This window comes from Heptranchias perlo, chromosome 26 (assembly GCF_035084215.1).
Source record: "Heptranchias perlo isolate sHepPer1 chromosome 26, sHepPer1.hap1, whole genome shotgun sequence".
Classification (NCBI taxonomy): Eukaryota; Metazoa; Chordata; class Chondrichthyes; order Hexanchiformes; family Hexanchidae; genus Heptranchias; species Heptranchias perlo.
Window position 1 is genome coordinate 27164522 of NC_090350.1, and position 27491 is coordinate 27192012.

The 27491-nt window shown below is 43.6% G+C and overlaps 2 protein-coding genes across 2 annotated transcripts in view; both read right to left on the reverse strand.

Moving 5' to 3' along the window:
- The window catches only part of LOC137342605 (polyadenylate-binding protein 4-like), a 378766-nt gene that overhangs the window by 36209 nt on the left and 315066 nt on the right, over window positions 1-27491 (reverse strand). The gene's annotated exons all lie outside the window — the stretch shown is intronic.
- Window positions 3893-15638, reverse strand: LOC137342830 (F-box only protein 39-like). Its single transcript, XM_068007014.1, has 4 exons — window positions 15177-15638; window positions 11384-11956; window positions 9272-9448; window positions 3893-4043 (listed from the first exon to the last, which is right to left on the reverse strand). The coding sequence occupies exons 1-4, from the start codon at window positions 15621-15623 to the stop codon at window positions 3915-3917; spliced, it is 1326 nt and encodes a 441-aa protein (XP_067863115.1). The 5' UTR covers window positions 15624-15638; the 3' UTR covers window positions 3893-3914.

Below are 27491 nucleotides of genomic sequence, written 5' to 3' on the forward strand. Positions count from 1 at the left end.
AAAACTGCAACTTCTAGCAGTTCTATGGGGGAGTGTTTAAAAACAGAATTTTTTTAATTAAAAAAACACAGGTGGAAGATCCAAGCTCAGCGCTGGATACCAGTCAGGAGGTGGGGTTGTGTGATGCCAGTGTTAGGTTTTAAAGATCTGAAGATTGAAGGAGGTAAGGAAATTCCACAGTTTTAGTGTTTATTTATGGAAAGAGGGCTGAAGCTGTACAATTTTTACAGTAATGTGTCGGTGGTAGATTTGGGCTTTCAATCTCTTTAAACATGGATTCTAATAAGGATATTTTCACTCTGTTTTGGAAGCATGCAGTTAGCTTGAAGGTTTGCCTTTAAATTACTTTCAGCCTTGGAATCTAAATTTCAGTGAACAATTTTAACATATCCTTTGCTGAGCAGACCGGAGCACAGCCAATATCTGCACTGGTGCTTGGGAGGGATATAGTGCATGATGGTGAGTCCTCAGGATGGATGTCGTCCTACGAGGTGTCTTCAGCAGGTTCTTCAAGGGATTCTTGCTGCTGAGAAGGACCTAGAGGAAAGGGACAAGAGTTACGATGGCAATGAGAGGCTGGACATTTGCACATGAAAGGCTTCACCATACTGGGTGAGGTCTTCAAGTTGGCTGAAGGTGCAATTGTTGGTGGTACATGAAGTGGTACAGTTGATAACTATTCATCCTGCTCAATGGGGCCGCCAACCTCACCATCTCCAATGGTCAATGCTCTGGAAGCCCCACTTATTTCCTGTGTCTTGCTCCACCTGAGTTAAGGGCAGGATTTCAGCTGGTCCTCCCCAATCTTCTCTCCCTTGTAATGTGTGTTCTATTCTGTAGAAGGGGAGGAGAGAGTTAGGAGTGGCTACTGAGAAGGTAAGTGGAGATGTGTGAGGCTTCTGCATGTAGTACATAATCTGAGAGGAGAAAGAAGCAAGATGCTAAGAGAATAGGAACCGAGTGAATTGAGGAAGGAATGCATGGAGGTGTTTGTTCAGTTGGTGAGGGCAGGTGTGAAGAGTGTGCTGTTAGTAGAAGCAGTGAAGGCAGCAGGTGAGTGAGTGTTAGGAGTGAGCATGAAAGGTGGTATCATGTGCCCTTGTGATTGGTGGTGAGGGAGGTGATGCAGAGATGGTGATTGGTCTGAATGGTGGAGGAGGGAGGAGACTGTGAGCAGGTGCGATTGCAAGAGATGGGGAAGGGAGAAGGTGTACTGACCTCTACTGGTCTAGTGTTGCCATTGGAACTCTTGCAGCACTGGATCCAGGTCCTTGGGGTGATGCTGCTGCTGCTAACTTCCTCTGCCACCTCCAAACTAGGCTTTCCTGCCAACGCTGTTGGGCATCCTCTTGCCATTTTGTGGAAACAGCACTTCCCTCCTGGCCCTGACTGCTGCGTGAAATACACTTCCAGGGAGGCATCCGGAAATCTGGGGGCAACCTTACCCCATTTTTCCAGCCTTCTCCTAGGAGCACCAAAGTAATTACGGAAGCCAAAAGCAGCCTTAAAGGGAAGTTGCATTCACTCAATTTTAAGAGTTGTATTCACACTTTGAATAGTGGCCTGGGTCTCTCGCCGGAAATTGCGCAGTGTAGGTGAACGGGCGGGCAGTTAAAATTGGCCAGGCCCCACTAACTTTCCAACTACCGGGTGCACTGCCCAATTAGGGTCCCCCCGCGCATCGATCCCACCCTGAGTTAATATCAACCCCTCACTGTCCAGGCTCACATGTGAGGAAGTAACTTGGATGAGCTACCTCAAGAAGATGAGGGAAGAAAATTAGGTAAAAAGTAAGAGGGAAAGCACATTTAGATGAATATGGACAGATACTCTTGTGTACTTTCACACTACTTGTGCTCTTATCTTCAGGAAAGAGAGAAGAGAAAGGTAAGGAATAGAAGTGAGGGGGGCAAGCACACTGGTGCAATATGCAGTGCTATGTCACTGCAAATCAGAGGCCAGTTGCTTCCCTGGAGAGAGAAAGGGGAAGATCAGCGATGGAATTGTCCCCAGGTGTTTCCTGGCAAACACTCAGCAGCAATCGTGAAGGTCTCTGACCAGGTCATCTGTCTGCCCCCAGCAACGGGGAAACACGGGAAGATAAAAACTCTATTTAAAATATATAACATAAAAGAGGGAAATGATAGACTGAAGGGAATTAATGTTGCAAGTAAACAGTAACATAAATATCTTGGATCAAAATTTTCCTGCATGCTAATGAATAAGGATGCCAAAGTAAGTTATGTAAATAATTTTTTGGTATATGGACACTGACAGGGGAAAAAGTGACATATAATAAAAATCTGTTCACAGGGCAGAACCTTGAATGATAGTCAAGCGAATATCAAACACAGTCAAATCTACATGTACACACACAGCACCATCTAGTGTCAGAAATTCTCTGTGGTATACTATCCCACTGTAATTTCAGAACATTAGAAACTCATTAAAGGTTTGTCTTTAAATTTTTGAATTCTTAATATGAAGGGAGGACAACCCTGATTTCACTATATCAAAAATATTTTATTTGCAATTAATGAACATGATACACATAAAAATTCCACCAAATCTCTGAATAAATACGAGGAAGCAATAGTAGAGCAGCTTGGATCATAAAATTAGGAACAAATGCTTGGTCTCTGGCTTTAAAGCTGGCATTCCCCATTTCATTTCTCCCCTCCTCCAAATACTAAGCTGAATAAATTCAGCTGTTTCAACATATAAGGTATCCAGGTAATTCCTGGTCTAGACTGCAGGTAAATGACCTGGCCAATGCCTCTGCCAAAGGCACTAAATTATTTCCTGACTGGAATTGTGAAAGAGCTACTTGGGGTGACATCTTCTTTCTGTCCATTATGGAGAAGTAAGTGGCCTCTGCTCTGTGCCTCTCCATGATGGTACGACTGAGATTGGGAACTTTGTGGGGAGTTTTTGACACCTGCCCATGTGCTGTCATTCTCTCAATCTGCTGTGCCACCACACTATCGTGGTTTCAAATGAATTTTCTTGGATCTTATTTGTCCCAATGGGGATTCATGTGCCTTTTTGTATGTGTGACCCTCACCTCCCAGGACTTATTCAGCTTGAGGACCCCTTCCAGAATTAACACACATTGGAGCACTTGCTATAACTATGAGTTTTAAAAAAATACAAGAAAATATAGGCATTGAAGTACTGCTTTGATCTGCCAAACTCCTTTTACGGATATTTGCTTTTATCATGCATTAATTCCTGCTCTTTTCACCAATTGTCACTTGTTTACAATTTTTCCAATAAGTATCAGCAGATCTGTACAGCTGAGAGTCTTGGGTGAAAATCAGTTTAAATACTCATAGCCTCATCACATGCTGTAACATCCTTATTTTAAGAATGCCTCGACTGCCTGCTGGCACAGCTCAATTAAAACACGCAAATCTGATAATACATCATAAATGCTTGTGTTTAATGTCGCATTAAGTACTGGGATTTCCCTTTTGTTGAAAAGGAAATGAAGCTCCACTAAAGTGAGATCTCCAACTTGTTCTATACAATTGCAGAATCACACAAACCTCAGCAAAGTATGGTTTCAAAATCACACAAACCTCAGCAAAGTAATGTTTCAGTACCACCTCAAACATCAATTAGTGACCACAATTAAATACTGCAGCCAGTGGATTCAAGGCCATAGTGTCTTTGTATCTTCATTCCAGTCGGCTGCCCAATGTCAATAATAAGGACTGGAATAGATTGTGCTACATAAATATTTTATATTATAAATGGTATAAAATAATTCCCAGTTATTCCTACACATTGGGTACCTCTGATAACATCGTAGTTTCTGAAGGTTTTATTTGACTGGCAGACGAATACACTTATTGATGCTGTAACTGCTTAAATGTATCATAGTTGGGCTGTCCATTCAGAAGAGCTGTCCTTTACATCAAGGGGTAAGTAATTACAAAATAATTGAGTTCTGTGTCGATTAGATCCCTGTACTTCATGTACAAGTTACGCAGCAGCTTATCTTCTTCATTTGTTTCGTACTTGTGCATATAAATTCTCACCTGTAGATTAAACAATGTCCCCATCACGTCAAAAGTCTCAAAAGGTTTTATTACTGTAATCAAGCCTTCCAAAGTTCTCTCGATTTAGGAACCGTTCCTTTAGATTGGAAAATTGCATATGTCACTCAGCTATTTAAAAAAGATGAGAGAGGGAAGCCAGGGAATTAAAGACCGGTTAGCCTAACATCTGTTGTGAGGAAATTACTAGAGTCTATAATTAAGGATAGAGTGAATGAACACCTTGAAAATTTTCAGCTGATCAGAGAGAGCCAGCATGGATTTGTAAAGGGTAGGTCATTCCTGATGAACTTGACTGAATTTTTTGAAGAGGTGACTAAATTGTGGACAGGGGAATGTCTATGGATGTTGTTTATATGGACTTACAGAAGGCATTCGATAAAGTCCCTCATAAGAGATTGTTAGCTAAAGTTGAAGCTCATGGAATTGAGGGCAAATTATTGACCTGGTTAAGAAATTGGTTGAGTGGCAGGAGACAGAGTGTTGGGATAATGGCAGGTACTCAAATTGTCAGGATGTGACTAATGATTTCCCACAGGGATCTGTGTTGAGGCCTCAACTATTCATTGTATTTATTAACGACTTAGATGACACGATAGAGAGCCACATATCCAAGTCTGCCAATGGCACAAAGATAGACAGTATTGTAAGCAGTGTAGATGGAAGCATAAAATTACAGCAAGCTAGTAATAGATTAAGCGAATGGGCAAAACTGTGGCAAATGGATTTTAATGTAGGCAAGTGTGAGGTCATCCATTTTGGACCTATAAAGGATAGGTCAAAGTACTTACTACATGGTGAAAAGCTCGAAACAATGGAGGTCCAAGGAGACTATGGGGTCCATTGACATAGATCATTAAAATGTCATGGACGGGTACAGAAAATAATCAAAAAGGCTAATGGAATACTGGCCTTTATATCTAGAGGACTAGAATACAAGGGGGTAGAAGTTATGCTACAGCTATACAAAGCCCTGTTTAGGCCACACCTGGAGTACTGTGTTCAGTTCTGGGCACCGCACCTTAGGAAGGATATATTAGCCTTGGAGGAAGTCCAACATAAATTTACTAGAATGAAACCTGGACTCCGGGGTTAAATTACGAGGAGAGATTACACAAACTAGGGTTGTATTCCGTGGAATTTAGAAGATTAAGAGGTGATTTGATCGAAGTTTTCAAGATATTAAGGGGAACTAATAGGGTAGATAGAGAGAAACTATTTCCACTGGTTGGGGAGTCTAGGACTAGGGGACATAGCGTAAAAATTAGAGTCACAACTTTCAGGAGTGAAGTTAGGAAACACTTCTTCACGCAAAAGGTGGTAGAAGTTTGGAACTCTCTTCCGCAAACGACAGTTGGTGCAAGCTCAATTGTTAATTTTAAATCTGAGATTGATACATTTTTGTTAACCAAAGGTATTAAGGGATATGGGGCTAAGGTGGATATATGGAGTTAGGTCACAGATCAGCCATGAACTCATTGAATGGCAGTACAGGCTCAAGGAACTAAATGGCCTACTCCTGTTCCTATGTTCCCATGTAAGCCCTGTTATCACAAGTACAGCCAAGATAACCTTATTTTGTTGATCCTTGAGTCATCACATTTTATCGGAATATAAAATTACCCAATCATGGTTAACCAACTTAAGGTAAATGAGTTTATCACATTAAAATTTACAAGTGTCAGTCTATGTTTATGGAAAGAATTTGCATCTTCCATGGGAAGATTCATTTAATCAAATGTAAAGAATACCAATCTGATAATCCAAATGATGCATTACATTGCATTAGAATGTGCATTGAGCTATGGAAGGGGGAAATTGCAGTATGGTTAAGTCTTGTTTCCCTAAAATTAAAGTAAGGAGTCGTACAACACCAGGTTATAGTCCAACAGCTTTATTTGAAATCACAAGCTTTCGGAGCTTTGCTCCTCGAAGGAGCAAAGCTCCGAAAGCTTGTGATTTCAAATAAAGCTGTTGGACTATAACCTGGTGTTGTACGACTCCTTACATTTGTCCACCCCAGTCCATCACCGGCATCTCCACATCATAAAATTAAAGTGTTTGGGATCACTTTCTTTTTTCCTCCCCTTTCCAATTTCTTCCTTCTTTCCGCTGACTCATTTTGGACTATAGTTCCATGCATACCAGTTAAACTGTGGCAGATCATGCATGTGAATTGGCAATTTTCATGTGTAAGTTAGCTGTGAGTGTTGACAGTCAATTCCATCACAGCTGAACCTGATTCTGTCCTGTCCTAACCCAAAATCCTAAATTTTCCAACAAGGATCACAGGATAGTGATAAGGAAGCACAAACTCTGGCTTATTTTACCCCCTCCCTACCCCACAGGAGCGGAGGTAAATAACAGAACCTGCTGCTACCTTGATTGAGATTAGGGGCTCGAATTTAGCAGGCCTGCGGGTTCCCAGCGGGTGGTCCTCCGGGAGCGTCGAAAACGCGAACGGCGAAATTAGTGGGTTGCCCACGCGATCGTAGCAGGCAATCCACTAATAGGATCCAATTACCTGCTCCTCCGGGGTCCACGGCGCTGGCCTGCGCGTCGGTCGGGCTGCGCATGCGCAGTACGATCTGTCAGCTGGAGGCTCTCTAGTTAAAGGGGCAGTCCACCACTGACAGATGCTGCAACCAATGGGACAAATTGCAGCATGGAGCAGCCCAGGGGGAAGGCTGCTCCCAGTTTAATGATGCCTCACCCCAGGTATCATCAGATGGGGTGAGGAGGAGGGGGAGGACACAGATCTTCCCCCCGGCGGGCGGGAGGAAGCGGCCTGCCTCTGCCACCAAGAAGGCCTGGCTCGAGGTGGCAGAGGGGGTCACCTGCGCCACCAACATATGGCCCACCTGCATACAGTGCAGGAGGCGCTGCAATGACCGCAGTAGGTCAGCCACAGTGAGAACACGAAGTCTTTCCCCTACACTCCGTCTGCCACAACACTGCCCCCACCCCAAATCTCCTTCGGCACCGCCAACACTATTCTGTCACATCACCCTTCATGCCCACTCACACCCCATCCTCATCTTACCTCCACCTACTCACCTCGCCACTACTCATCCTGCCACTAACACGCAACCCAATCCTCATACAATCTCATGGCTCCATCCCATACTCACCCTCTCGTGCATCTCCCTCACGGCCAGCCTCACTCAACCTGCCACCACCTGTGCTGCAGCCACAGGGCATGCATCACATATGTGCAGTAGGCAGCGTAAGGCAAACGTCTCGTCAGCATGAAGGGGGTGCACAAGGGTGTCTGAGGGTTTGTCATGGGTGTTACCCATATTGAATTTCAGAGCCACAAACAGCACACATTATATTGACACCACCACTGCCATGTCTCCGCGAATCCTGTCCATTGTGTCCAATAATGCCCGCTCCTGGGTATCACTATGAGGACCCACCACTGATGCCACCCATCGTGTTACTGCAGAGTAGGTGCAGGTGTATTTGCAGGGCTCGTCCGCGCAGACAACTGAGAGACATCGGCGGTGTTGCCGGCTGCACCCTGGAAGGATGCGGAGGAGAAGGTGTGGAGGACAGTGGTGACTTTGCCAGCGACAGGTAAGCAGTTGGTGCTGGGGCCAGCCAGGAGCAGCTCGGCATGAAAGAGGCTGCAGATCTCCACGACTACATGTCGAGCGAATCTGCGCCTCCCTGTGCACTGCTGCTCGGAGAGGTCCGGGGAGCTGCGCCTCGGTCTGTGGACCCTGTGGCGAGGGTAATGCCCTCTGCGACGCGTCTCTCTCTGCAGGTGGGCGTGCAACCACACCGTGTTGGGGGGATCCACGTCTCTGCGGCGGACGGCGTGGACTGCGAGGCTGCTGGTGGTGGTCATGCTCTTCGTCCTCCGAGGGTGTCCACACACCACCCAACTGGCAGGTGTTGGTCTGAGGGGTTGTGCAGGGTAGGTGTGTGGGTCCTCGGACTGGGGCTGCGGTTTCGTGTCGGTCTGTCCTCTGGCTTGGCCGGGGGGTGGTGGGGGGCAGGGGTTGCCCTATGTGACGCGGTGGCCTCCTGCGTGGGTGAGGGCTCTCCCCCGTGGAGCGCACCTTGGCACCTGCCACAGGCTGCTGGCTGCAACACGCCTGGTTTGAAGGGTCCTGTTTCCCCCAGTGTGGGAAACTGACTGCTTTGAACGTAAAATCCCACACTTCCTCTTTTGACAGCTGCTTCAGCTCATTAACTGACCACAACGAGCAAGTTAAGTGCTCTCAAGTGGAACCCCGCTGGCTTTAATTGCCTGCGGGATTCCCACCAGCGGGGCTTTCGCGCGCAGCCCCGCACGTCAGCGCGGTACCCGGAAGTGGCCGGGATTTCGTCCGAATCCGGTCACGTGATCGGAGATCGGGATTTTCGGGGCCCCCCCCGCTGGAAACCCGCAGGTAACCCGACCCTAAAATCGAGCCCTAGCTAACAGCACAGATAACAGTTTGAATCTGGGAAAATTTCTGGTCTGTGTGGGCAGTGTCTTTACCAACTCAACCACTAGGGCCAGGGGTTGACTATCATGGATTTTTAAAGTGATTTCAAGTTTCCAAGCTACAGGACATGACAACCTGGAAGTGAATATGTATGAAAGGTTAGCAATGTAAGAAATACAGCCACACCCAAAACAAAAAGTGACTAAAGCTTTAGGAATGGAGAGGATTGCAACAGAGGATTCGGAAACAATGAGGCAAAACCCTGCCCTATTAACGTAATAAAACTCTCGGAAATTGGTAGGCTAGTGAAACCCAAGGGTATTAATTTAACAATATAATTTTACATTACTCATCCACAGATCACTTTCCCAAATTCCCAGCAGCATACAGATCATCATTAAAGAAGTTCATTGATGTGGTTCCTTATGCTGGAGTGTATTCCACATTCAGAGGAGGAGGTAGAAAAGGCAAAATAATGGAGAGTGGTAAATAATTAACAGGGACAAAAGATCTAACAGTTGCAAAAGGCAGAGATCCACAGCAACAGAAACTAATCAGAGCAACAGCCCTATAGTAACAGAGTGGGACAAAGCCAAGCTGTAGGTGGACTTAGCAACCCCTAAAGGAAGAATAAATATTGCTAGATCCTTGAGGACCTAGTTACCTAGCAGTTATTAACCTCTTGAGCAATAAGGCCTTAGCTCAGTGACTTGGCCTTTACTCGTGCTTAAGTTGCCCAGAAATTCTGTTAATAAAAACAGATGCTTCTACCTTAAGGGTGCGGAAGTTAGATTTTCCCTCCTGACGATACTGTAGCATTGTCTCAATAAATTTAATGCTGAGGAAAGCCCAGATCTTCATGTAGTGCAGCCGTTCACATGTTAACACCAGTTGCAGTAACTCATCATCAATCCGTTCGTGACTGTTGTTAAATTCCAATGTCAATTTCTGGCAAGAAAAATCACATCTTAAAATTAGGAGTGTGCAATATATATGTTGACATAGTTAATATATGATTACCATAACAATATTTGTTGTATTGGTACACAAGACTAGAACAATAAGTAACAATTGTCAGCAAATTAAGCTCACGTGTAATGTTACACTTGAAATGTTAATCTTATCTCTCAGCTATTGGTCGGCTTGCTGTAGATAGTCAGCAATTTTCTTTTTACGATTTCAGATTTCCAGCATGTACAGTTTTTCTATTTGCTTCTCCATATGATCATGACAGTGTGAGGGAGTCATTCATTTTGCAGTTAGGATATTGCAATTTCTGCATTTTAACAAGAAAGAAAATTGTATTTTGGGGGTAATAGCAGCGTTCCCTTTTTAAAAAAAACCATCAACTGACAACACAGGACAAAATTGTAAACTTTCAGTTGATTCTCAAAGCAGCTGTAACAATAAAGATGATTCTAGTCTTTATTGTTCATTTAAATGAGGTTGTTAGGGAAAAATATCAATAGGTCAAAGGACAGGAAAACGATAGGTTGCTATGGTGCTATCTAAATATATCAATATTGGAGATCAGGCCTTGGGGCCTAGGCTGGCAGTCCATTCAATCCTTCACAGGGGTGTTTCTCATCTGTAACCTTTCTAGAGTAGATTTCAGCTCTGGACTAATTTATGGGTGGTCTTTGCACAGGTGGGTCAACTTGTGCCCAAACTGGGTCCTCCAATACTCCAAACATTTGAACAAGACTTGATAATATATAAACCTTTAATGAGCTTAAATACACAAGTTTGTTTCACTTTTAAATTCTGATTTTAATATAAAACTTGAGTATTAGAAAATGTGATGAATTGTTCCAGCTGTGACTCAGCTGGTAGCACACTTAACTCTGAAGGTTGTGGGTTCAAGTCCCACTCCAGAGACTTGAGCACAAAATCTAGGCTGACACTCCAGTGTAGCACTGAGGAAGTGCTGTGTTTTTGGAGGGTGCCGTCTTTTAGATGAGACATTAAACTGAGGCCCTGTCTGCCCTCTCAGGTGGATGTAAAAGATCCTACAGCACTATTTCGAAGAAGAGCAGGGGAGCTCTCCCCAGTGTCCTGGCCAATATTTATCCCTCAACCAACATCACTAAAACAGATTATCTGGTCATTATCAAATTGCTGTTTGTAGGAACTTGCTGTGTGCAAATTGGCTGCTGTGTTTCCTACATTACAACAATGACTACACTTCAAAATTACTTCATTGGCTGTAAGCGCTATATAAATGCAAGACTTTCTTTCTTTCTAAAAATAGATTCTCATCAATGGAATGAATCTTGCATTGTGTTTCTTTTTTGTCAATATTCTCATCTCTGTTGCTGCCACAGAGAGATGAGAAAATTGGGTGCTCTTTGCTGGGCACCCTCTGGTACCTTATCCAAGTGGTCATTCTTCAGGTATGAGCTATAAAGGGAGCATCAGTAAGACATTTGACTATGGAAGGCATCACATGTTTCAATCGTCACTCAGTATCCGCGCATGCCCACTATCCAGGAGGGGTCACTGCTTGTAATCAAGAGCTTATTTTCCCCTCGTCAGTTATGGGGCATAGCCACCAAGCTCAGACTGGTAACCTGGTCTGCATAGCTCAATTACACGTTGGTTTCAACAACTCAGCTCATGAAAAGTTGCATTGTGTATTATTCAAGTAACCCTTTTGCCACAAAGTTGTCATACAGGCAATTGTAGGTCTCAGTCAGATTATCTCAGACTCTTTCTGAACCTGCTGGGCTCACCAAAATTTTACTTTGTTTCTTTGATGTTATGTGTATGGAATCAGCCAGCCCTTGTAGGTGTCTGTGAGAGTTTCTTACCCGGATAGCTTGTTCTTACAGTATTGAAATTGCACTGACCTGCACTTGAACATACCTGTGCGTCATCTCTTACCTGTAGTGTATTCTTGTAGTGTGGAATAAGATCAGTCAGGGTGGGTTTCATAGTCCAATCTGGGTCACTAAAGTAACAGCTCCTAAAATTTAAGCTCCTCACTGGGATCTCTGGCACCAAAATCCGAGTCAGTCGATCGTTCTTCATCACTAACTCAAAATAAAAGTTGACTTTCAGGCTGGTAGCGCGTTTAGCTAGCTTGGACCAGGAGAGCCCCCATACAACCTGGTTGTGAGGGTCATGGATATGGCATTTAATATTCATTGTCCTGAGGGTCTGATAGCAACTTTCAGATAGGGTATCCAGGAGGTCGTCAGAGATACAGTTATAATTGATTGAAATGCTGGTAAGATTGCAGAAGCTGCGGATAATCTTAGGGAAGGTGGGGTTGGCATAGATTGCTAGGTGATGACTGAAGAAATCTTCAATGTTGAGCTCAGAGATGGAGCTCCTGTTCCTCTGGTGGATCAGTGAGTTTAAGATGGAAAAGCCCTGCTCCATGCCCAGCCGTGCTCCTCTCAGATTGAATGACTGAAGGTGTCTGCACTCACGGCGAAGGAAAAAGTTCAGGCTCTTTAACAAAAGGAAAAAGAAATCATCCGATTTTGTTTGAAATCTCTTATACAATACATTTTATTACAGTATACAGATCCTTAGATTAGATATAGAATTGTAAATCTGGTACAGCTTTTCAAATTTCTAGATTCATCATGTGATTCAAGTTTTGCCTGTACTGGTTATTACTCCTCACAGAAAATCAAAACCCAAAGTAACATTAGTGTTACATATGTTAAATTTTTACCATACTTTTTCCTGTGTAATACAGCGTGCGATGAGTATTTTGTGTCATTTTGTGTTGCATTGTTAAAAGTATCACATAAGTCACATATACAACCATTTCAGCTACAAAGGAGTTATGGCCATCTGTTGTGAGATATTCTGTTTTGCCGATAAATTACAGTGCAGCTCCCGGTAGAATAATTTATACATTTAGGGTTTCATTTATTTTGTCTACCATTTTAACACAGTTGACAATCCATTAAATGGGCTATCAACTGTGTTTGAAGAGTGCTCAATGGAAATTTATATGAACATGTTAACCAGTCCACTATCAGAGGAAATTAAATTCCTTGATGCTCTGTGGTTAAGACCTGCGATTTCTTTCTCAAATAGCTAACATAGAAAGTTATCTTATAATTATTTCCTAGTGGACTCAAGCTGTCTTTATCTGGAAAAGGTGAATAGCAAAGATGTGGGCATAGATACGTATTGAGCTTTACTTGATTTTGCACAGCTTTCCCTCAGAAGATTAAATCAGTGTGGCAGAGTCCATCATAGGATATACTGTATGTGGTCTGGGGAAGGAGCTGGTTTGATAAGCAGCATTTTCTAACTCCACACTTCCTTGAGTTCTTATAAAGGCTTTGTTCTTATTTGAACTTCTTACACATATGTAACTATTTTCTGTACTGGACTTGCATTAAAGAGTTCAGAGGTCTTTGCTACTTAAATATGCAAACTGGGTATTGTGCTACACTTCAAGTTTTAGGGAGAAATTAAAGAGCAATGTAGTCAGCTTGTCTGGAGAATTCTGATGGTGTTCCTATGAGCGCACTGCAAATATTTTATTCAAATAATTTCACCTAAAAAAAAAAATCTGAAGGTAATAAGATTCACAAAATGATGTCAGACTGATAAAACAAATTCCTTTAATGTCTTCTACTGAGTTTGGCAAAGCCAATTGTTACTTCAAAACAATTAAGACAAATGGAAACTGAATAGAGACAGTTATGGCAGTCAGATTAGCGAGCAATACAGGGCACCAGAGGTCAGCCACACCAACCTCAGCTGGGTTAACCTAGAAAACTGTAACTTTACTACTACTAATACTTCTACTACAACAACTACTACTATTTATACAGTATTTTTAAATTAAAAACCATCCTAAGGTACTTCACAGAGTCATTGTCAATAAAATGGATGCTGAGCCAAAGGCGATATAGGAGGAGTGACCAAAAGAGTGATCAAAGAGGTGGGTTTTAAGAACAATCTCAAAAGAGGAGAGGGAGGTAGAGGGGCCAAGGAGGGAAGTTCAGAGTGTGGGACCTGAGTGGCTGAAGGCACAACCACCAGTGGTGGGGCAAAGGAGGGGGGTGGGGGGTGATGGGAGGGAAATGAATAAGAGGCCAGAGTCAGAAAAGCAGACGGTTTAGAAGGAGCTGCAGGACCAGAAGAGGCCAAAGAGACAGGGAAGGCTAAGGCCATGAAGGGCTCCAAAACATGAGGATGAGAATTTTAAATTTGAGGCGCTGGGGGACCAGGAGCCAATGCAGGTCAGCAAGGACAGGGGCGATGAGCGAGTGGGACTTGGTGTGGAATAGGATATGGGTAGCAGAGCTCTGAATGAGCGGCTTGGAAAGCACTGGAACACCCTAGTCCAGAGCCAACAAAGGCAAGAGTGAGGGCACCAAAGGGCAAACTGATCAAGGTAGGGGCTGAGGCAGGCAATTCCAGTGACGCGGAGGATATGGGCCAGAAGTCCAACCTTGGGACCAAATAGAACATCAAGGCTGCAAACTGTCTGGTCCAACCCAAGACAGTGGTTGAGGAGGGGGATGGATACAGAGTTTGTGGCAGTAGCCAAAGACAATGCCTTTGGTTTTCCCAGTGTTTAGCTGGAGGAAATTGCCACTCATCCATGACTGGAAGTCGGACAAGCAGTCTGACAGCACAGAGGCAGTGGAGGAGTTGAGAAAGGTGGTGGACAGATAAACCTGAGTATCTTTAGTATGCATGTGGGAGCTGACTCCATGTTTCGTATTAAATGAAACATCTTAGATAGTTCCTCTCAACATACCTGTCTGTAGCTTTGCTGGAGTGTGGGCAAATATTTCTGCTTTGACTTAACACATTAGTTGTGCAAAATTTTACTCAAGCCTGTAATTAATTCAAAGATTATGTGGAAACATTAGATATAATTTGCTTTAAAAAAAGCTATTAAAAAAGTCAGAGACATCAAATGATACATGGGCAGGGCAGAAATCAAAGTAGTACAGAGTACTGTAGCTTAGCTATCTTTATGAAAAATCATTTGGCCCACCTTTCTAGTTTGCTTGGAACCTTTCTAGTTTGCTGAATCACAATGCAATGATTTAAAATGGTTGTAATGCATCATTACATTATTTCTAAAGGAAGTTATTGAGATCAATATGACACACAACTTCTATGGCTCTTCTCCCTCCCCTAAGTTTATTGAACACTTTTTTTTAATGATCATGATGCCCCTTTCACTCTGTATTCAAGTGTTTGAATCTCAGAGTTCCTCGACAGCCCAGTCTGAAAATCACAACTTTGGGAATTCTCCACTAATATCTAGGCAGCGTACAACAGACCATCTCCTCAAGAGGAAATGAATTAGAAAACCTGATTTTATCAGTTTGCTCGTGAGTGCATCTGCTACAGCAGCTAACCTCCCCCCACCTCTCCACTTTACAGGCGAGACTAAAAGCGGCACTGGGACTGGAGACCCCGCCCCCCACATAAAGAATACATGGAGGAGTCCACCATCCCAGAAGCCCAGACGAAAGAGACTGGTGAAGGAAAATGCCCACTCATTCACTATCCCGGGGAAGGAGATAGGATGGGGGAGATTTTAGTTCATTCAATAACTCAACATGTTCCATCTTAAAAAGGTTGAATGCAATTGGGACCCCTTAGGGGAAGATTATGAAAAACCATTGAAAATGTAAATTAGAATAATTTTTAAAAAAACATATTTCTTGTAAGCCTATACCTTTAGGAAGGCATTCCTAACAGATGAGCTCCACACTAGGCGGTCCAACTCCAGATGTTGGATAGTGAAAGATTTTAATCTGTTGTTTTCATTTCCTAAGCGAGCTAGGAAGCTCCTCATTGTTATCTGGAATCTCCTAGTCAGAAGGGAATTGTAGGGATTCATGAATTTGATTTCGCAGTTTACAAGATATCTGCCAAACTTCTTGGCATACCAGATGGCAGATTCGTACTCAGCCCGACGGTATTTGGATGGTCTCCCACAGAAGGTGAATGTTCTGGATCTCCAGAGAGCTGGTGAATGCATCACATGGTTCCAGCATTTACACACCAGCGCTGCTCGGACTCGGTCTTGGTCTCCAAGCCATCGGAACACCTGTCTCAGGGATACCTCTGGCAGTTCACTCCAATTTCCTGCATCTGTACACTGATCATGGGATACCTCCATCCCGTTCAGTCACGGTGAATGCTGTGTTAGAAAGGATTAAAACCCAAACATCAGTTAGTCAAGGTTGGAATGAGAACCCATTGAAATGTCCACTACAATAGGCAGAGATATTATTTTAATACTTTATTGAAGGCCTGATTATTAATCACTACACTGAGTATCAACCAGCTAGTGTTACTGATTAAGAGTTAAAACTAAGATTTGCAACATACTGAATCTATTATATCTTAAATCCACTATGCAAGGCACACATTTCATCAGAAACTTTCATGTGAATCTTGCTGCCATTGCAAAAAGTAAGGAAGTCATGATAAACCTTTATAAAACATTGGTTCGGCCACAACTGGAGTATTGTGTCCAGTTCTGGGCACCGCACTTTAGGAAAGATGTGAAGGCCTTAGAGAGGGTGCAGAAGAGATTTACTAGAATGATTCCAGAGATGAGGGGCTTTAGTTATGTGGATAGACTGAAGAAGCTGGGGTTGTTCTCTTTGGAACAGAGAAGGTTGCGAGGAGATTTGATAGAGGTATTCAAAATCATGAAGGGTCGAGACAAAGTAGATAGAGAGAAACTGATCCCCTTGGCGGAAGGGTCAAGCACCAGAGGGCTTAGATTTAAGGTGATTGGCAAAAGAACAAAAGGTGACATGAGGAAAAACTTTTTTACACAGTGGTTAATCTGGAATGCACTGCCTGAGGGGGTGGTGGAGGCAAATTCAATCATGGCCTTCAAAAGGGAACTGGATAAGTACTTGAAAGTTAAAAATTTGCAGGTCTACAGGGATAGGGAGGGAGAGTGGGACTAGCTGGATTGCTCTTGCATAGAGCCAGCGTGAACTCAATGGGCTGAATGGCCTCCTTTTGTGCTGTAACCTTTCTATGATTCTATAACTCACTATAATATCTGTAGTATCTATTACGCCTTTAGGTGGCATTGTGATACGAATTTTCAATATAAGGGTGTCACATCCTGCCTGTCACAGATTCACCTAGCTTGGTGCTCCATGCAGTAGGTGTGATTGTATTGACAAGACCTCTTTTATATAAAATGTTTTAACTTTTTGTCGTTGGCATCTAGGAACTTAGGAACATTAGGAACAGGAGTAGGCCATTCAGCCACTCGAGCCTGCTCCACCATTCAGTTAGATTATGGCTGATCTGCATCTCAACTCCATTTTCCCACCTTTGCTCCATATCCCTTGACATCCTTGCCTAACAAAAAATCAATCTATCTCAGTCTTGAAAGCACCAATTGGCCCAGCATGCACAACCTTTTGGGGGAGAGAGCTCCAAATTTCTACTACCCATTGTGTGAAAAAGTGCTTCCTGATTTTACTCCTGAATGGCCTAGCTCTAATTTTAAGATTATGTCCCCACATTCTTGATTTCCCCCACCAGAGGAAATAGTTTCTCTGCATCTACCGTATCAAATCCTTTTAACATTTTAAACACCTTGATCAGAACACGCACCCCTCAATCTCCTATACTCAAGGGAATACAAGCCATGTTTATCACCTCCATATCCTTCCTGAGGTGTACTGCCCAAAACTGAACGCAGCACTCTAGATGAGGTCTGATTGAGGCTCTATACAACTAAAGCATCACTTCCTCATTTTTGTTTCCCAGTCCCCTTGAGATAAAGGCTAACATTCCATTAGTCTTTTTGATTGCTTTTTGGACCTGTCTATTGGCTTTTAATGATTTATGAACTTGGAATTCCAAATCTCTTTGCTCCTCTACAGTTCCTAGTTTATCGCCATTTAGAAAATGTATCTTTCTTGGGTCCAAAGTGAATGACCTCCCACTTGCTCATTTTGAACTCCATTTGCCATAGTTTTGCCAGCTCACTTAATCTATGATCTGTTGTCTGTCTAATTGTATTAAGTTATTAAACTTTGAGTTTTTGGCACTCGAGCCTTTGGGGGATTTATTTGGGCCTCTGAGCATAATGTACCTTTCCCCTTCCATGTACCTTCCTCTTACCTGTTTTCTACTTTCCCCTTGCCACTCCCCCCACCCCCACACATCTTGCTATACATTCTCCCTCTGCCCTCTTCAGGGCTTCAACATTGCCGTCCTGCCAGCACTCCAGTTCAATTATCCCCTGACTCTGTAAACATATTTGACTTAAAATACCTTCCACTCCCGGCCTCTAACTCCACTTTCCCTTCCCCCTGTCCCACCCGCTCTACCTTACCCTTACCCTAACTCACTGTACCATCCCACCCCCATTTCCCAGCATTACAGTCCTGTCTGTGTATTGGTCCTTCCTGTCACCTCCCCTACAAGCCTTGAAGACTACACTTGATTTTGACTACTGTGTGCAATGCCACAGAGATCAGCTAGTAACAAAAATATCAGTTGTTCACAGTCGATCCCGAAGGCGGCTGCAGGAATGGAGGGAGGTCCACAATTTGAGAGACAACAGATGCCACAGGGGTGCACTGGGATGGGCCAAGGATGAAAAGTTAATAAATGCTGCATTTACTTGCAATGTGTGTCATTAGAAGACTGATTAAAACCCAATAAACTATATATTATTAAAAATCTTGCCTAGGTAGCACACTTCCTCCCCGGAAGCCTTACTTCGTGTTGTCACAATTTTTGGTCACATTTCTAGTGTCAGTGTTTAGCATTGTAAATTGGAATGTCAACATTTCTCATTCAATCTTACTGTCAACTGTCACAGTGTACCTGCAGGCTCTTGTCTGTACGTGAATGAGTTTCTGAAGCATCTTTATCCCCACTGCATTGCCATCTTGTATATAAAAAAACTTTTATTTATCAGCTGACCAGGTTATCAATTAATAATTTGAGATGACTCCAAATTGGTGATTGATTGAGATCAATAACTCATCAGACTGAAATAACTCTATCAATTGCCCATCTGATAGAAAGGTGATAAATCAGATCTCCTCTTTGTGCACAAGTCAGTTAACAATCAAAACCAAACAAATCTGTTATTGATAGGAGTTAGACAGGTAACTTACCAGTTTCTGATCACAGTTATTCATCAATAAAGGCTCATCACATGACACTCCAGGTCAGAGAATAATTACTTATGGACTAGATCCAGTCAAATAGCAATATATTCCTTAGGGACTTTAAGCACAAGTTGGTAACCAATTGTGTTAGTGTATATTTCATCAAACTGTATTTGCCCACAAACACCAGCTTCACTGTCAGTCAAGATCCTTTCACTATTAACCATGAATCAAAGTTTATCTCCTGTGCTGTCATTAAAACTGATCACGCAATGCCTCACAGTGCTGCCAGATCATAGCAACCACTATGACATCATGCTCTGATTGTTACATTTCACTTTGTGTCAGTTATAGTAAAATTCCCACATTGAAATCAGTCCTCCTAATTCAATCAAGCAACATATAAAAAGCTTTCTTGTGGGGATTCATTCTGCCAGAAATTTGATTACAGACTTGTTCACAGGCCTTTGGAACTGTGTGTTCTGAGGTCATAATATTCTATTGTTATAATGATTGTTCAGTTAATGGTAATCCTTCAGGAATCAGAACTTTTGGTGGCATCATAGAATTAAAATTATAACAGTAATAGGAGATCATCTGGTGCCTTTGAGATCTGTGATGTCACCGTAGTATGCAAATATATATTTCTCTACTAATAATCTACATAAAGAGTATCTATATTAAATTTGAAAAGTGAATTGCTTTTGAGCCAACTTATTGGCCAATAGTAATGATATGGCCATGATGGTGCTATCCAGCAATTTCATTGGTCAACAGGAATCATGTGATCATGGTGTCACTTTCTTTTAATCTCATTGGCTAATGATTATCACATGGCTACAATGTTGCTCTGCAGCAATTTCACTTGCCAGTAGTAATCATGTGACTGCGTTCTAGCAACTCATTTGCTGCTGGTAGGCATGTGACCAGGCCAATGGTTCTTTATTTGATTGACAGGGATTTAGACTAATACTGACAGAGGCAGAAATCAGCAGATTTTGGTTTCTACGGTAATGGCAGCTGGCTCCTTCCCATCTCCAGCTCCAACCTTATCATCAGACTCTACTTCAACACATTCCAAGGGATATTTGAGCTCTGTGATCTTGTGTTCCCACCCAACTCAGGTCCTGGCCCTTAGCTTTTCTTTTAACCACATGTGTTGCAGCTACTTCTGGATTATGCTAGTACCAGTCAGGCTACAAATCCAATGTGACAGTGACAAGATATTCATCAGACCAGAATAGAGATGCATATGAACCCAAGCCCCGCAGTACCATGCTGTCCCTATCTTAGGCCATGGATCAATATCCCGTTCCTTCCCAGTTCCAGGCTCCTCCCACCCATCGCCCACATTCTCTGCTTTCTACTCAGATTCAGATGAGATCATTTCTGTGGCTATTTGGAGACTTGGAGTCCCAGGTCTGGAGGTAAAGGAAAGAGGAGAGAGTGAGAGACATGCAGATAGAGTGAGTGCGAGACATAAAAACAGAAATAAAATGTGTAAAACATAAGCAGAGTAAGCGACACTTACAGAGAAGGAGGAAAGAGTTATAAAACATAGATACAGAGAAAAGAAAGAAAGAAAGACTGTTTCAATAGCTCAGGGATCTAAAACAAGGGGCCATAGATCAAATGTAAGAGATTTAGAACAGACCTTGAGAAACTTCATTATACACAGTTGTGTGGAGTGGAATTCACTTTCAGGATTAGGGGTGTAGCCGAAACTATGTCAACATTCAACATTGGATAGTTGGATGAAAGAAAAGTGTATCAAGCGATAGGGTGTGTAAATGTGATTTGGACTATTTGCACATGTGGAGGGTAAACACTGACACAACAACTACAACTGATTTATATAGCACCCTTAATGTGGAAGAACGTGCAAGGCACTTTAAAAAAGCGTAGTCAGACAAAAATTGACTCCTAGCGAGAGAAGGAGATATTAGGGAGGGTGACTAAAAGCTTAGTCAAAAAGATAGGTTTTAAGGAGGATCTTAAAGGAGGAAAGAGGTGGAAACAGAGAGGTTTAGGGAGGAAAATCTGGAGCTTAGAGCCTAGACGGCTGAAGGCATAGCCACCAATGGTGGGTGAACGGGGTGGCGATGTACAAGATCCCAGAATTGGAGGAATGCAAATTTCATGGAGGGTTGTAGGCCTGGAGGGAGAAACAGAGATTAGGGAGGGGGAGGCTATGGAAGGATGAAAATTTAAAATTTTCATTGGAGGTGTTGAGCAACATTTAAAAAGGAACAGAAGAAAGAGAAGGGGGAAGGACACATACACACATGAGAAAAGAAATATAATGATCTGGAAAACAAATCTGGAAAACAAATCTGGAAAACAGGAGATGGTTACATTGTAGAAGTGATATTAGCATGTTGCAACATTTTTGTTTTGAAACAGTTGCTTTTGAGTCAATGTTTTAAGATGTATACTGGACCCTTGTGATCTTTGTAAGTACAGTAGAGCCAACTGCAGTGAAGTAGCAGTGAAATAAATTAACCATTTACCCTCTGATTGACATTAGCTTTTATAAATGAAAAGTATTTCAGTGCTCGTCTGTAAACTGTAAATTTTGTTCATAGTGTAGGTAAGCTTCCCAAATCTCAATGATTTCACCTTTAGGTAATAAGGCAATTTGTAAAAGTGAATCAGTGTCTTAACAAGAGGATGCACATGGGAAATAGTGAAATCTTCATGTTATTCCATGACTGAAAACGACCTTGAAATTCATAAATGAAGTTAAATATCAAGGTAGCTTCATGATTGGAATATATTCTGTATTTCTCAGTTCTTTAGCACCCTTCCCACCTCTCCTTCAAGATCATTATTATCTATGCTTTCCCCAAGCCCCTTGTGACTGTCTCACTGAAATCTCTTCCATAATTTCCTTACTTGGACATTGCACCATAAAGCCCTCATCCTCAATGAATTCAACCCACATCTAAATTCCCATGGCCACTTTCTCCAACTTCTCTGCCCTCTGCCTTTATTCATGGGGTAGAGTAGCCTAGTGGTTATGGTACAAGACTAGCAATACAAAGGTCATGAGAGCAATTCCCACATGGCAAATTGTGAAACTAAATTCAATAAAATCTAGTAATTTGTGGGCTAGCACTAGAAAAATTGCTTATTGAAGCTGTTGGTTGTTGTAAAACACCAACTGATTCACCAGTGTCCTTCAGGGATGGGAATTGCTGCTCCATCTGGTCTGGCCTATATGTGACTCCAGTCCCACATTATCTGGTTGAGCCTTAAAGCTTTCAAGAAACGTAGTGATTGGCAATAAATACCACATCGCTAATGTTGCCCATATCCCAAGAACAAAGAAAAAACTCACCCTGAACTCATCAAGACTCCCTTGTTCTCGCCATAGCCACAAAGTCAATTACCAACAAGACCATCTCTGACCATTTCCTTGTCTCCTTGCCCTCAGCCACAATACTTTGTGGCTTTTTCCCGATCTTCATCAACCCACTTAACTACTTCTCCACAGTGAGATGCTTGCTGGCCTTGTCAATTGCTCCTTTTCCTGAGGCATTGCTTCCTACTCCACTCCAGCTATTGCTCCATCTCTGACCTCCCCTTTCTCTCCAGCTCATCAGCTGTGTCATTGCCACCCAGTTTGTATTCCATCCTAATACAGGATGGAGACCACACTGGTCAAAATCAGCAACATTATTTTTACATGAATTCTTCACAGTTTTCAACACAGTTAATCACACCATACTTCTCTACCTTCAACTCTCCATGTATAAATTCTGTGGCATTTCCTTTACATAGTTCTATTCCAACCTATCCCGACATACGTGCCAGATCTCTTGCGATGCTTCTCCCTCCGCTGCACTATCAACTGCAAAGCCCTCAGTCATCATAACCCTGCTCTCTTCCTAAACCCCTCATCTTACTATTTTAGGCCCCAAATGGAAGAGATTCGCATAAGGAATAGAAGGAAAGGTGAAATTTGAGTTGGGTGGTGCTAACACTTTGTAATGATACACATGTAGGTAAATTCACCAAAAGCACAAAGAGCAGCAGACATTTTTCGAGTATGTTCCTAAATATTATCAGGTAGCATCGCTAATATTAGTGATTTGTGTATCTGTACCCCTGGATTCCTTTGCTCCTTCATCCCATTTAGACTCTTAGGGCGTCATTTTAGCACCCGCTATCGGGTGCGTTCCTGGCGGGGGGCCTCCGAAAATCGAAGAATCCTGGAGCTGGACCAGAGCCCGCCCCGAACCCGCGCACTTCCGGGTTCCCCGCTGACACGCCAGCGCGCGCGCGCAGCCCCCGCTGGTGGGAATCCCGCAGGCAATTAAAGCCAGCGGGATGCCACTTGAAAGTATTCACTTAGGTACTTCAGGTCATTAACTGACCTGATTAAGGGATTATGTGAGGAGGGGTGGGATTTTAGAACAAACTGGGACTGTTTCCCACACTTGGGGAAACACTCCCAGGTCAAATGGACATGTTGCAGCTGTCAGCCCGTGGCAGCTGCAAAGGTCCATTTGACAGGTGTGGAGGGGAGACACTCATCCATTGCAGGAGGCCACTCTGTCACTTGGGACAAAGTTTGGCCTCCACCACCCTCCTCCTAATAACAAAATTCACCAACTTGCACACTTACCCCAGTGTCCAGACACATTTACCTACCTTGCGGATCCCCTCAGATGTACATCTTGCAGATGGGGGCCGCCGTAGCTGCAGTCATGACCTTCTCGGAGGGCGAACAGCATCACCAGCCTCACCAGCCTCACCATCCACGCCGTCCACCTCTGACACGTGGAGCTCCACAACAGGGTGCTGTGACACATCCACCTGTACAGCAGGAGGGAGGGCTACCGCAGAGAGAGATGCGTCGCAGAGGGCACTACCCTCGCCACAGGGTCCACAGATCGAGGCTCACCCTCCTGGACCTCTCTGAGCAGCAGTGCACACGGAGGCTCAGAGTCACTCGACATGTAGCCGTGGACATCTGCAGCCTCTTTCATGCCGAGCTGCTCCGGGCTGGCCCGAGCACCATCTTCTTACCTGTCGTGTCAAAGTCACCACTGCCCTCAACAACTTCTCCTCCGCATCCTTCCAGGGTGCAACTGGGGACATCGCCGATGTCTCTCAGTCGTCTGCACAAACGAGCCCTGCAAATACACCTACACCCACTCTGCAGTGACACAATGGGTGGCATCAGTTGTGTGCCCTCATAGTGATCCTCAGGAACGGGCATTTTTGCACAAACCAGACAGGATTCGCGAAGACATGGCAGTAGTGGTGCCAACATAATATGTAATGTGAGTTGGTCAGAAATTAAATATAAGTAACAACCATGACAAACCCTCAAACACCCTTGTGCATCCCCTTCATGCTCACGACACGTTTGCCTTACGCTGCCTACTGCACATATGTGATGCATGCCCTGTGGCTGCAGCACAGGTAGTGGCAGGTTGAGTGAGGCTGGCCGTGAAAGAGATGCACGAGAGGGTGAGTATGAGATAGAGCCATGAGATTGTATGAGGATTGGGTTGAGTGGTAGTGGCGGGATGAGTACTGGCGAGGTGAGTAGGTGCAGGTAAGATGAGGATGAGGTTTGAGTGGGTATGAGGGGTGATGTGACAGAGTAGTGTTGGCAGTGCAGAAGGAGATGTGGGGTGGGGGCGGTGATGTGGCAGACGGAGTGTAGGGGAAAGACTACGTGTACTCACTTTGGCTGACCTACTGAGGTCATTGGAGCGCCTCCTGCACTGTATACAGGTGGACGATATGTTGGTGGTGCTGGTGACCTCCTCTGCCACCTCGAGCCAGGCCTTCCTGGTGGCAGAGGCAGGCCGCTTCCTCCCGCCCGCCGGGTGGAAGATCTCTGTCCTCCCCCTCCTCCTCACCCCATGTATTGATACCTGGAGTGAGGCATCGTTAAACTGGGAGCAGCCTTCCCCCTGGGCTGCTCCATGCTGTAATTTTTGCTATTTGTTGCAGCATCTGTCAGTGGAGGACTGCCCCTTTAAATAGAGCGCCTCCAGCTGACAGATCTTACTGGGCATGCGCAGCCCGCCCGAAGCGCAGATCAGCAGTGGGGAACCCGGAAGACAAGGTAAGTGGATCCAATTAGTGGATTGTCTGCTACAATCGCACGGGAAGCTGACTAATTTCACCAGGCGCGTTACCCACGCGCCCGATAGCCACCCCGCCGAGAACCCGCAGCCCTGCTAACATCGGGCCCTTATTATCCAAGCAGTATGTGGCCTCCCTATTCTTCCTACCAAAATGCATCACCTCACACTTATCTATATTGAAATTCATTTGCCAATTACACTCCCATTCTGTAAGTTTATTAATGTCTTCTTGCATTTTGATGCATTCTTCCTTTATATTAACTACATCCCCCAACTTGTTCTCATCTGCAAATTTTGAATTTGTACTTCCGATTCCCGAAACCAAATTGTTAATGTAAATTGTGAACAACAGTGGTCCCAGCACCATTCTCTGTGGAACACCACTTCCCACCTTTTGCCAGTCTGAGTAGCTACCCTTAAACCCATCTCTGTTTTCTGTTTCGTAGCCAACTTGCTATCCATTGTGCTAACTGTCCCCCGATTCCACATGCTCTGACCTTAGCCATGAGACTACAATGTGGTACCTTATCAAAGGCCTTTTGAAAATCCAAATATATTACATCTACTACATTACCCCGTCTCCTCTTTCTGTTACTTCTTCAAAGAATTCAATAAAGTTGGTCCACCATGATTTTCCCTTCTGAAATCAGTGCTAACTATTCTTTATTATATTTTTGTTCTCTAAATGTTTTTCTATTACATCTTTGAGTAAAGATTCCATTATCTTTCCTACCATTGACATTAAGCTAACTGGTCTATAGTTCCCTGGACTTGTTCTATCTCCCTTTTTAAATATAGGAATAACATTAGCTGTCCGCCAGTCCTGTGACACTATTCCCTTTTCTAGTGAATTTTTATATCTATGTAATAGTGCCTCTGCTATCTCCTCCCTAATTTCTTTTAATATTCGCGGATGCAATCCACCGGGAGTCTTATCCTCCCTAAATTTGATTAGTTTATCAATTATGGTTTTTTTGACTTCTTTCCTAACCTCTTCAATCCCCTTTTTGTCATCAAATATGCACTGCGGGATTCCTTGCGCCAAGAGTGAGCCCGCAATCAACCTCAAGGGAAATGCCGGCAATGCTTTCTCCCTCCATAATAGCACCCCAGGACCATTACTGCCACTTACTGGGCTTACCACCCTTCTTCACTGTGGACTTGGGAACCGGTGGTAACCAGGTCAATGCAAGGAAAATTCTGCAGTGTGAGGGGAAAGAATGACCAGTGGTGTGACCATCAGGTGGGAAATGCTGGTTGGGCAGTGAGGCTGTGGTAGGCCTCACCGCCTGAATTTTCCATCATTCTCTGCTGCAGTCCCAACAAACACCACAAAAGCAAAGGAGAATCCCAGCCTTAGTTTCTATGGCCCTGGAGGTCACGGTGTCTCTGGCAGGAACATAAACACTGCACCCGGAGGCAGAGTTCAGCTACTTTCTGGCCATGCATATTCAGTTGTATTTCTGTTGTTCTTGTGCTATTGAATAAAGCAGAATGTCCACATGAATGCCAGTGAAAACCACCTTGTTAGGTAAGTTTTGGCATTTCTGGAGGCATCATCCTGCTCAGTTTACCATGCTGCTGTTCCAATTAGAGCTGCCGTGGGCAGCAACATTGTAAAGAAACCCTACCTGTTGTCAGGAATGATGCAAACTGCTGGCTAAATTTTAAGACACCATGAAAGACTCAAGCATAAGGTGAGATAGCTGCTCAAGCAGCTTTTATACTCGGTGAGATACATGCCAGCACTGCCTGTTCCCAGCATACAGACCTCATGAGGCCAGCTGCAACCAAAGACAACCTGCCAGAATTTGCTAAGGCTCGTGGCAGGGTTTATGACCTGTTTTTTACTAGGTCCTTCTGGCCTTAGTGGATGTGTCAGCTTTATTTCTGGGTTTCAGCCAAGCTGCATAAGACTCGTTCATGGGAACAGGACTCGCATAGTATAAAAGCAGCTAGAATGAAATACAATCAGGAGCGGCATTTGCTTGCCGTACCCCGGTGCAAAAGTTCACTTTAGGGCCACTACATTTACTAGACAATAATACTAAATAATGCCTACTTAATCTGATGTCAAATTCACACATGTACGATTGTGAAAAGGCATGTTTGTAGTAAATAATATAAAATAGATAGATAGATCGATAGAAGGCAAATCACATTTAACTAATTTGATTGAGTTTTTTGATGAGGTAACAGAGAGGGTTGATGAGGGCAATGTGGTTGATGTGTGTATGGACTTTCAAAAAGCGTTTGATAAAGTACCACATCATTGGGTTGTCAGCAAAATTGAAGCACGTGGAATAAAAGGGGCAGTGGCAGCATGGATACGAAATTGACTAAATGACAGGAAATAGAGAGTAGTGGTGAACGGTTGTTTTTCGGACTGGAGGAAGATACACAGTGGTGTTCCCCAGAGGTCGGTATTAGGACTGCTGCTTTTTTTGATATATATTAGTGACTTGGACTTAAATGTACAGGGCACAATTTCAAAATTTGCAGATGACACAAAACGTGGGAGTGTAGTAAACAGTGAGGTGGATAGGAATAGACTTCAGGAGGACATAGACAGCAGGTGGAATGGGCAGACATATGGCAGGTGAAATGTAATGCAGAGAAGTGCGAAGTGATAAATTTTGTCATGAAGAATGAGGAGAGGCAATATAAACTAAATGGCACAATTTTAAAGGGGGTACAGAAACAGAGATATCTGGGGGTATACATGCACAAATCTTTCAAGGTGGCAGGACAGGTTGAGGAAGTGGTTTAAAAAGC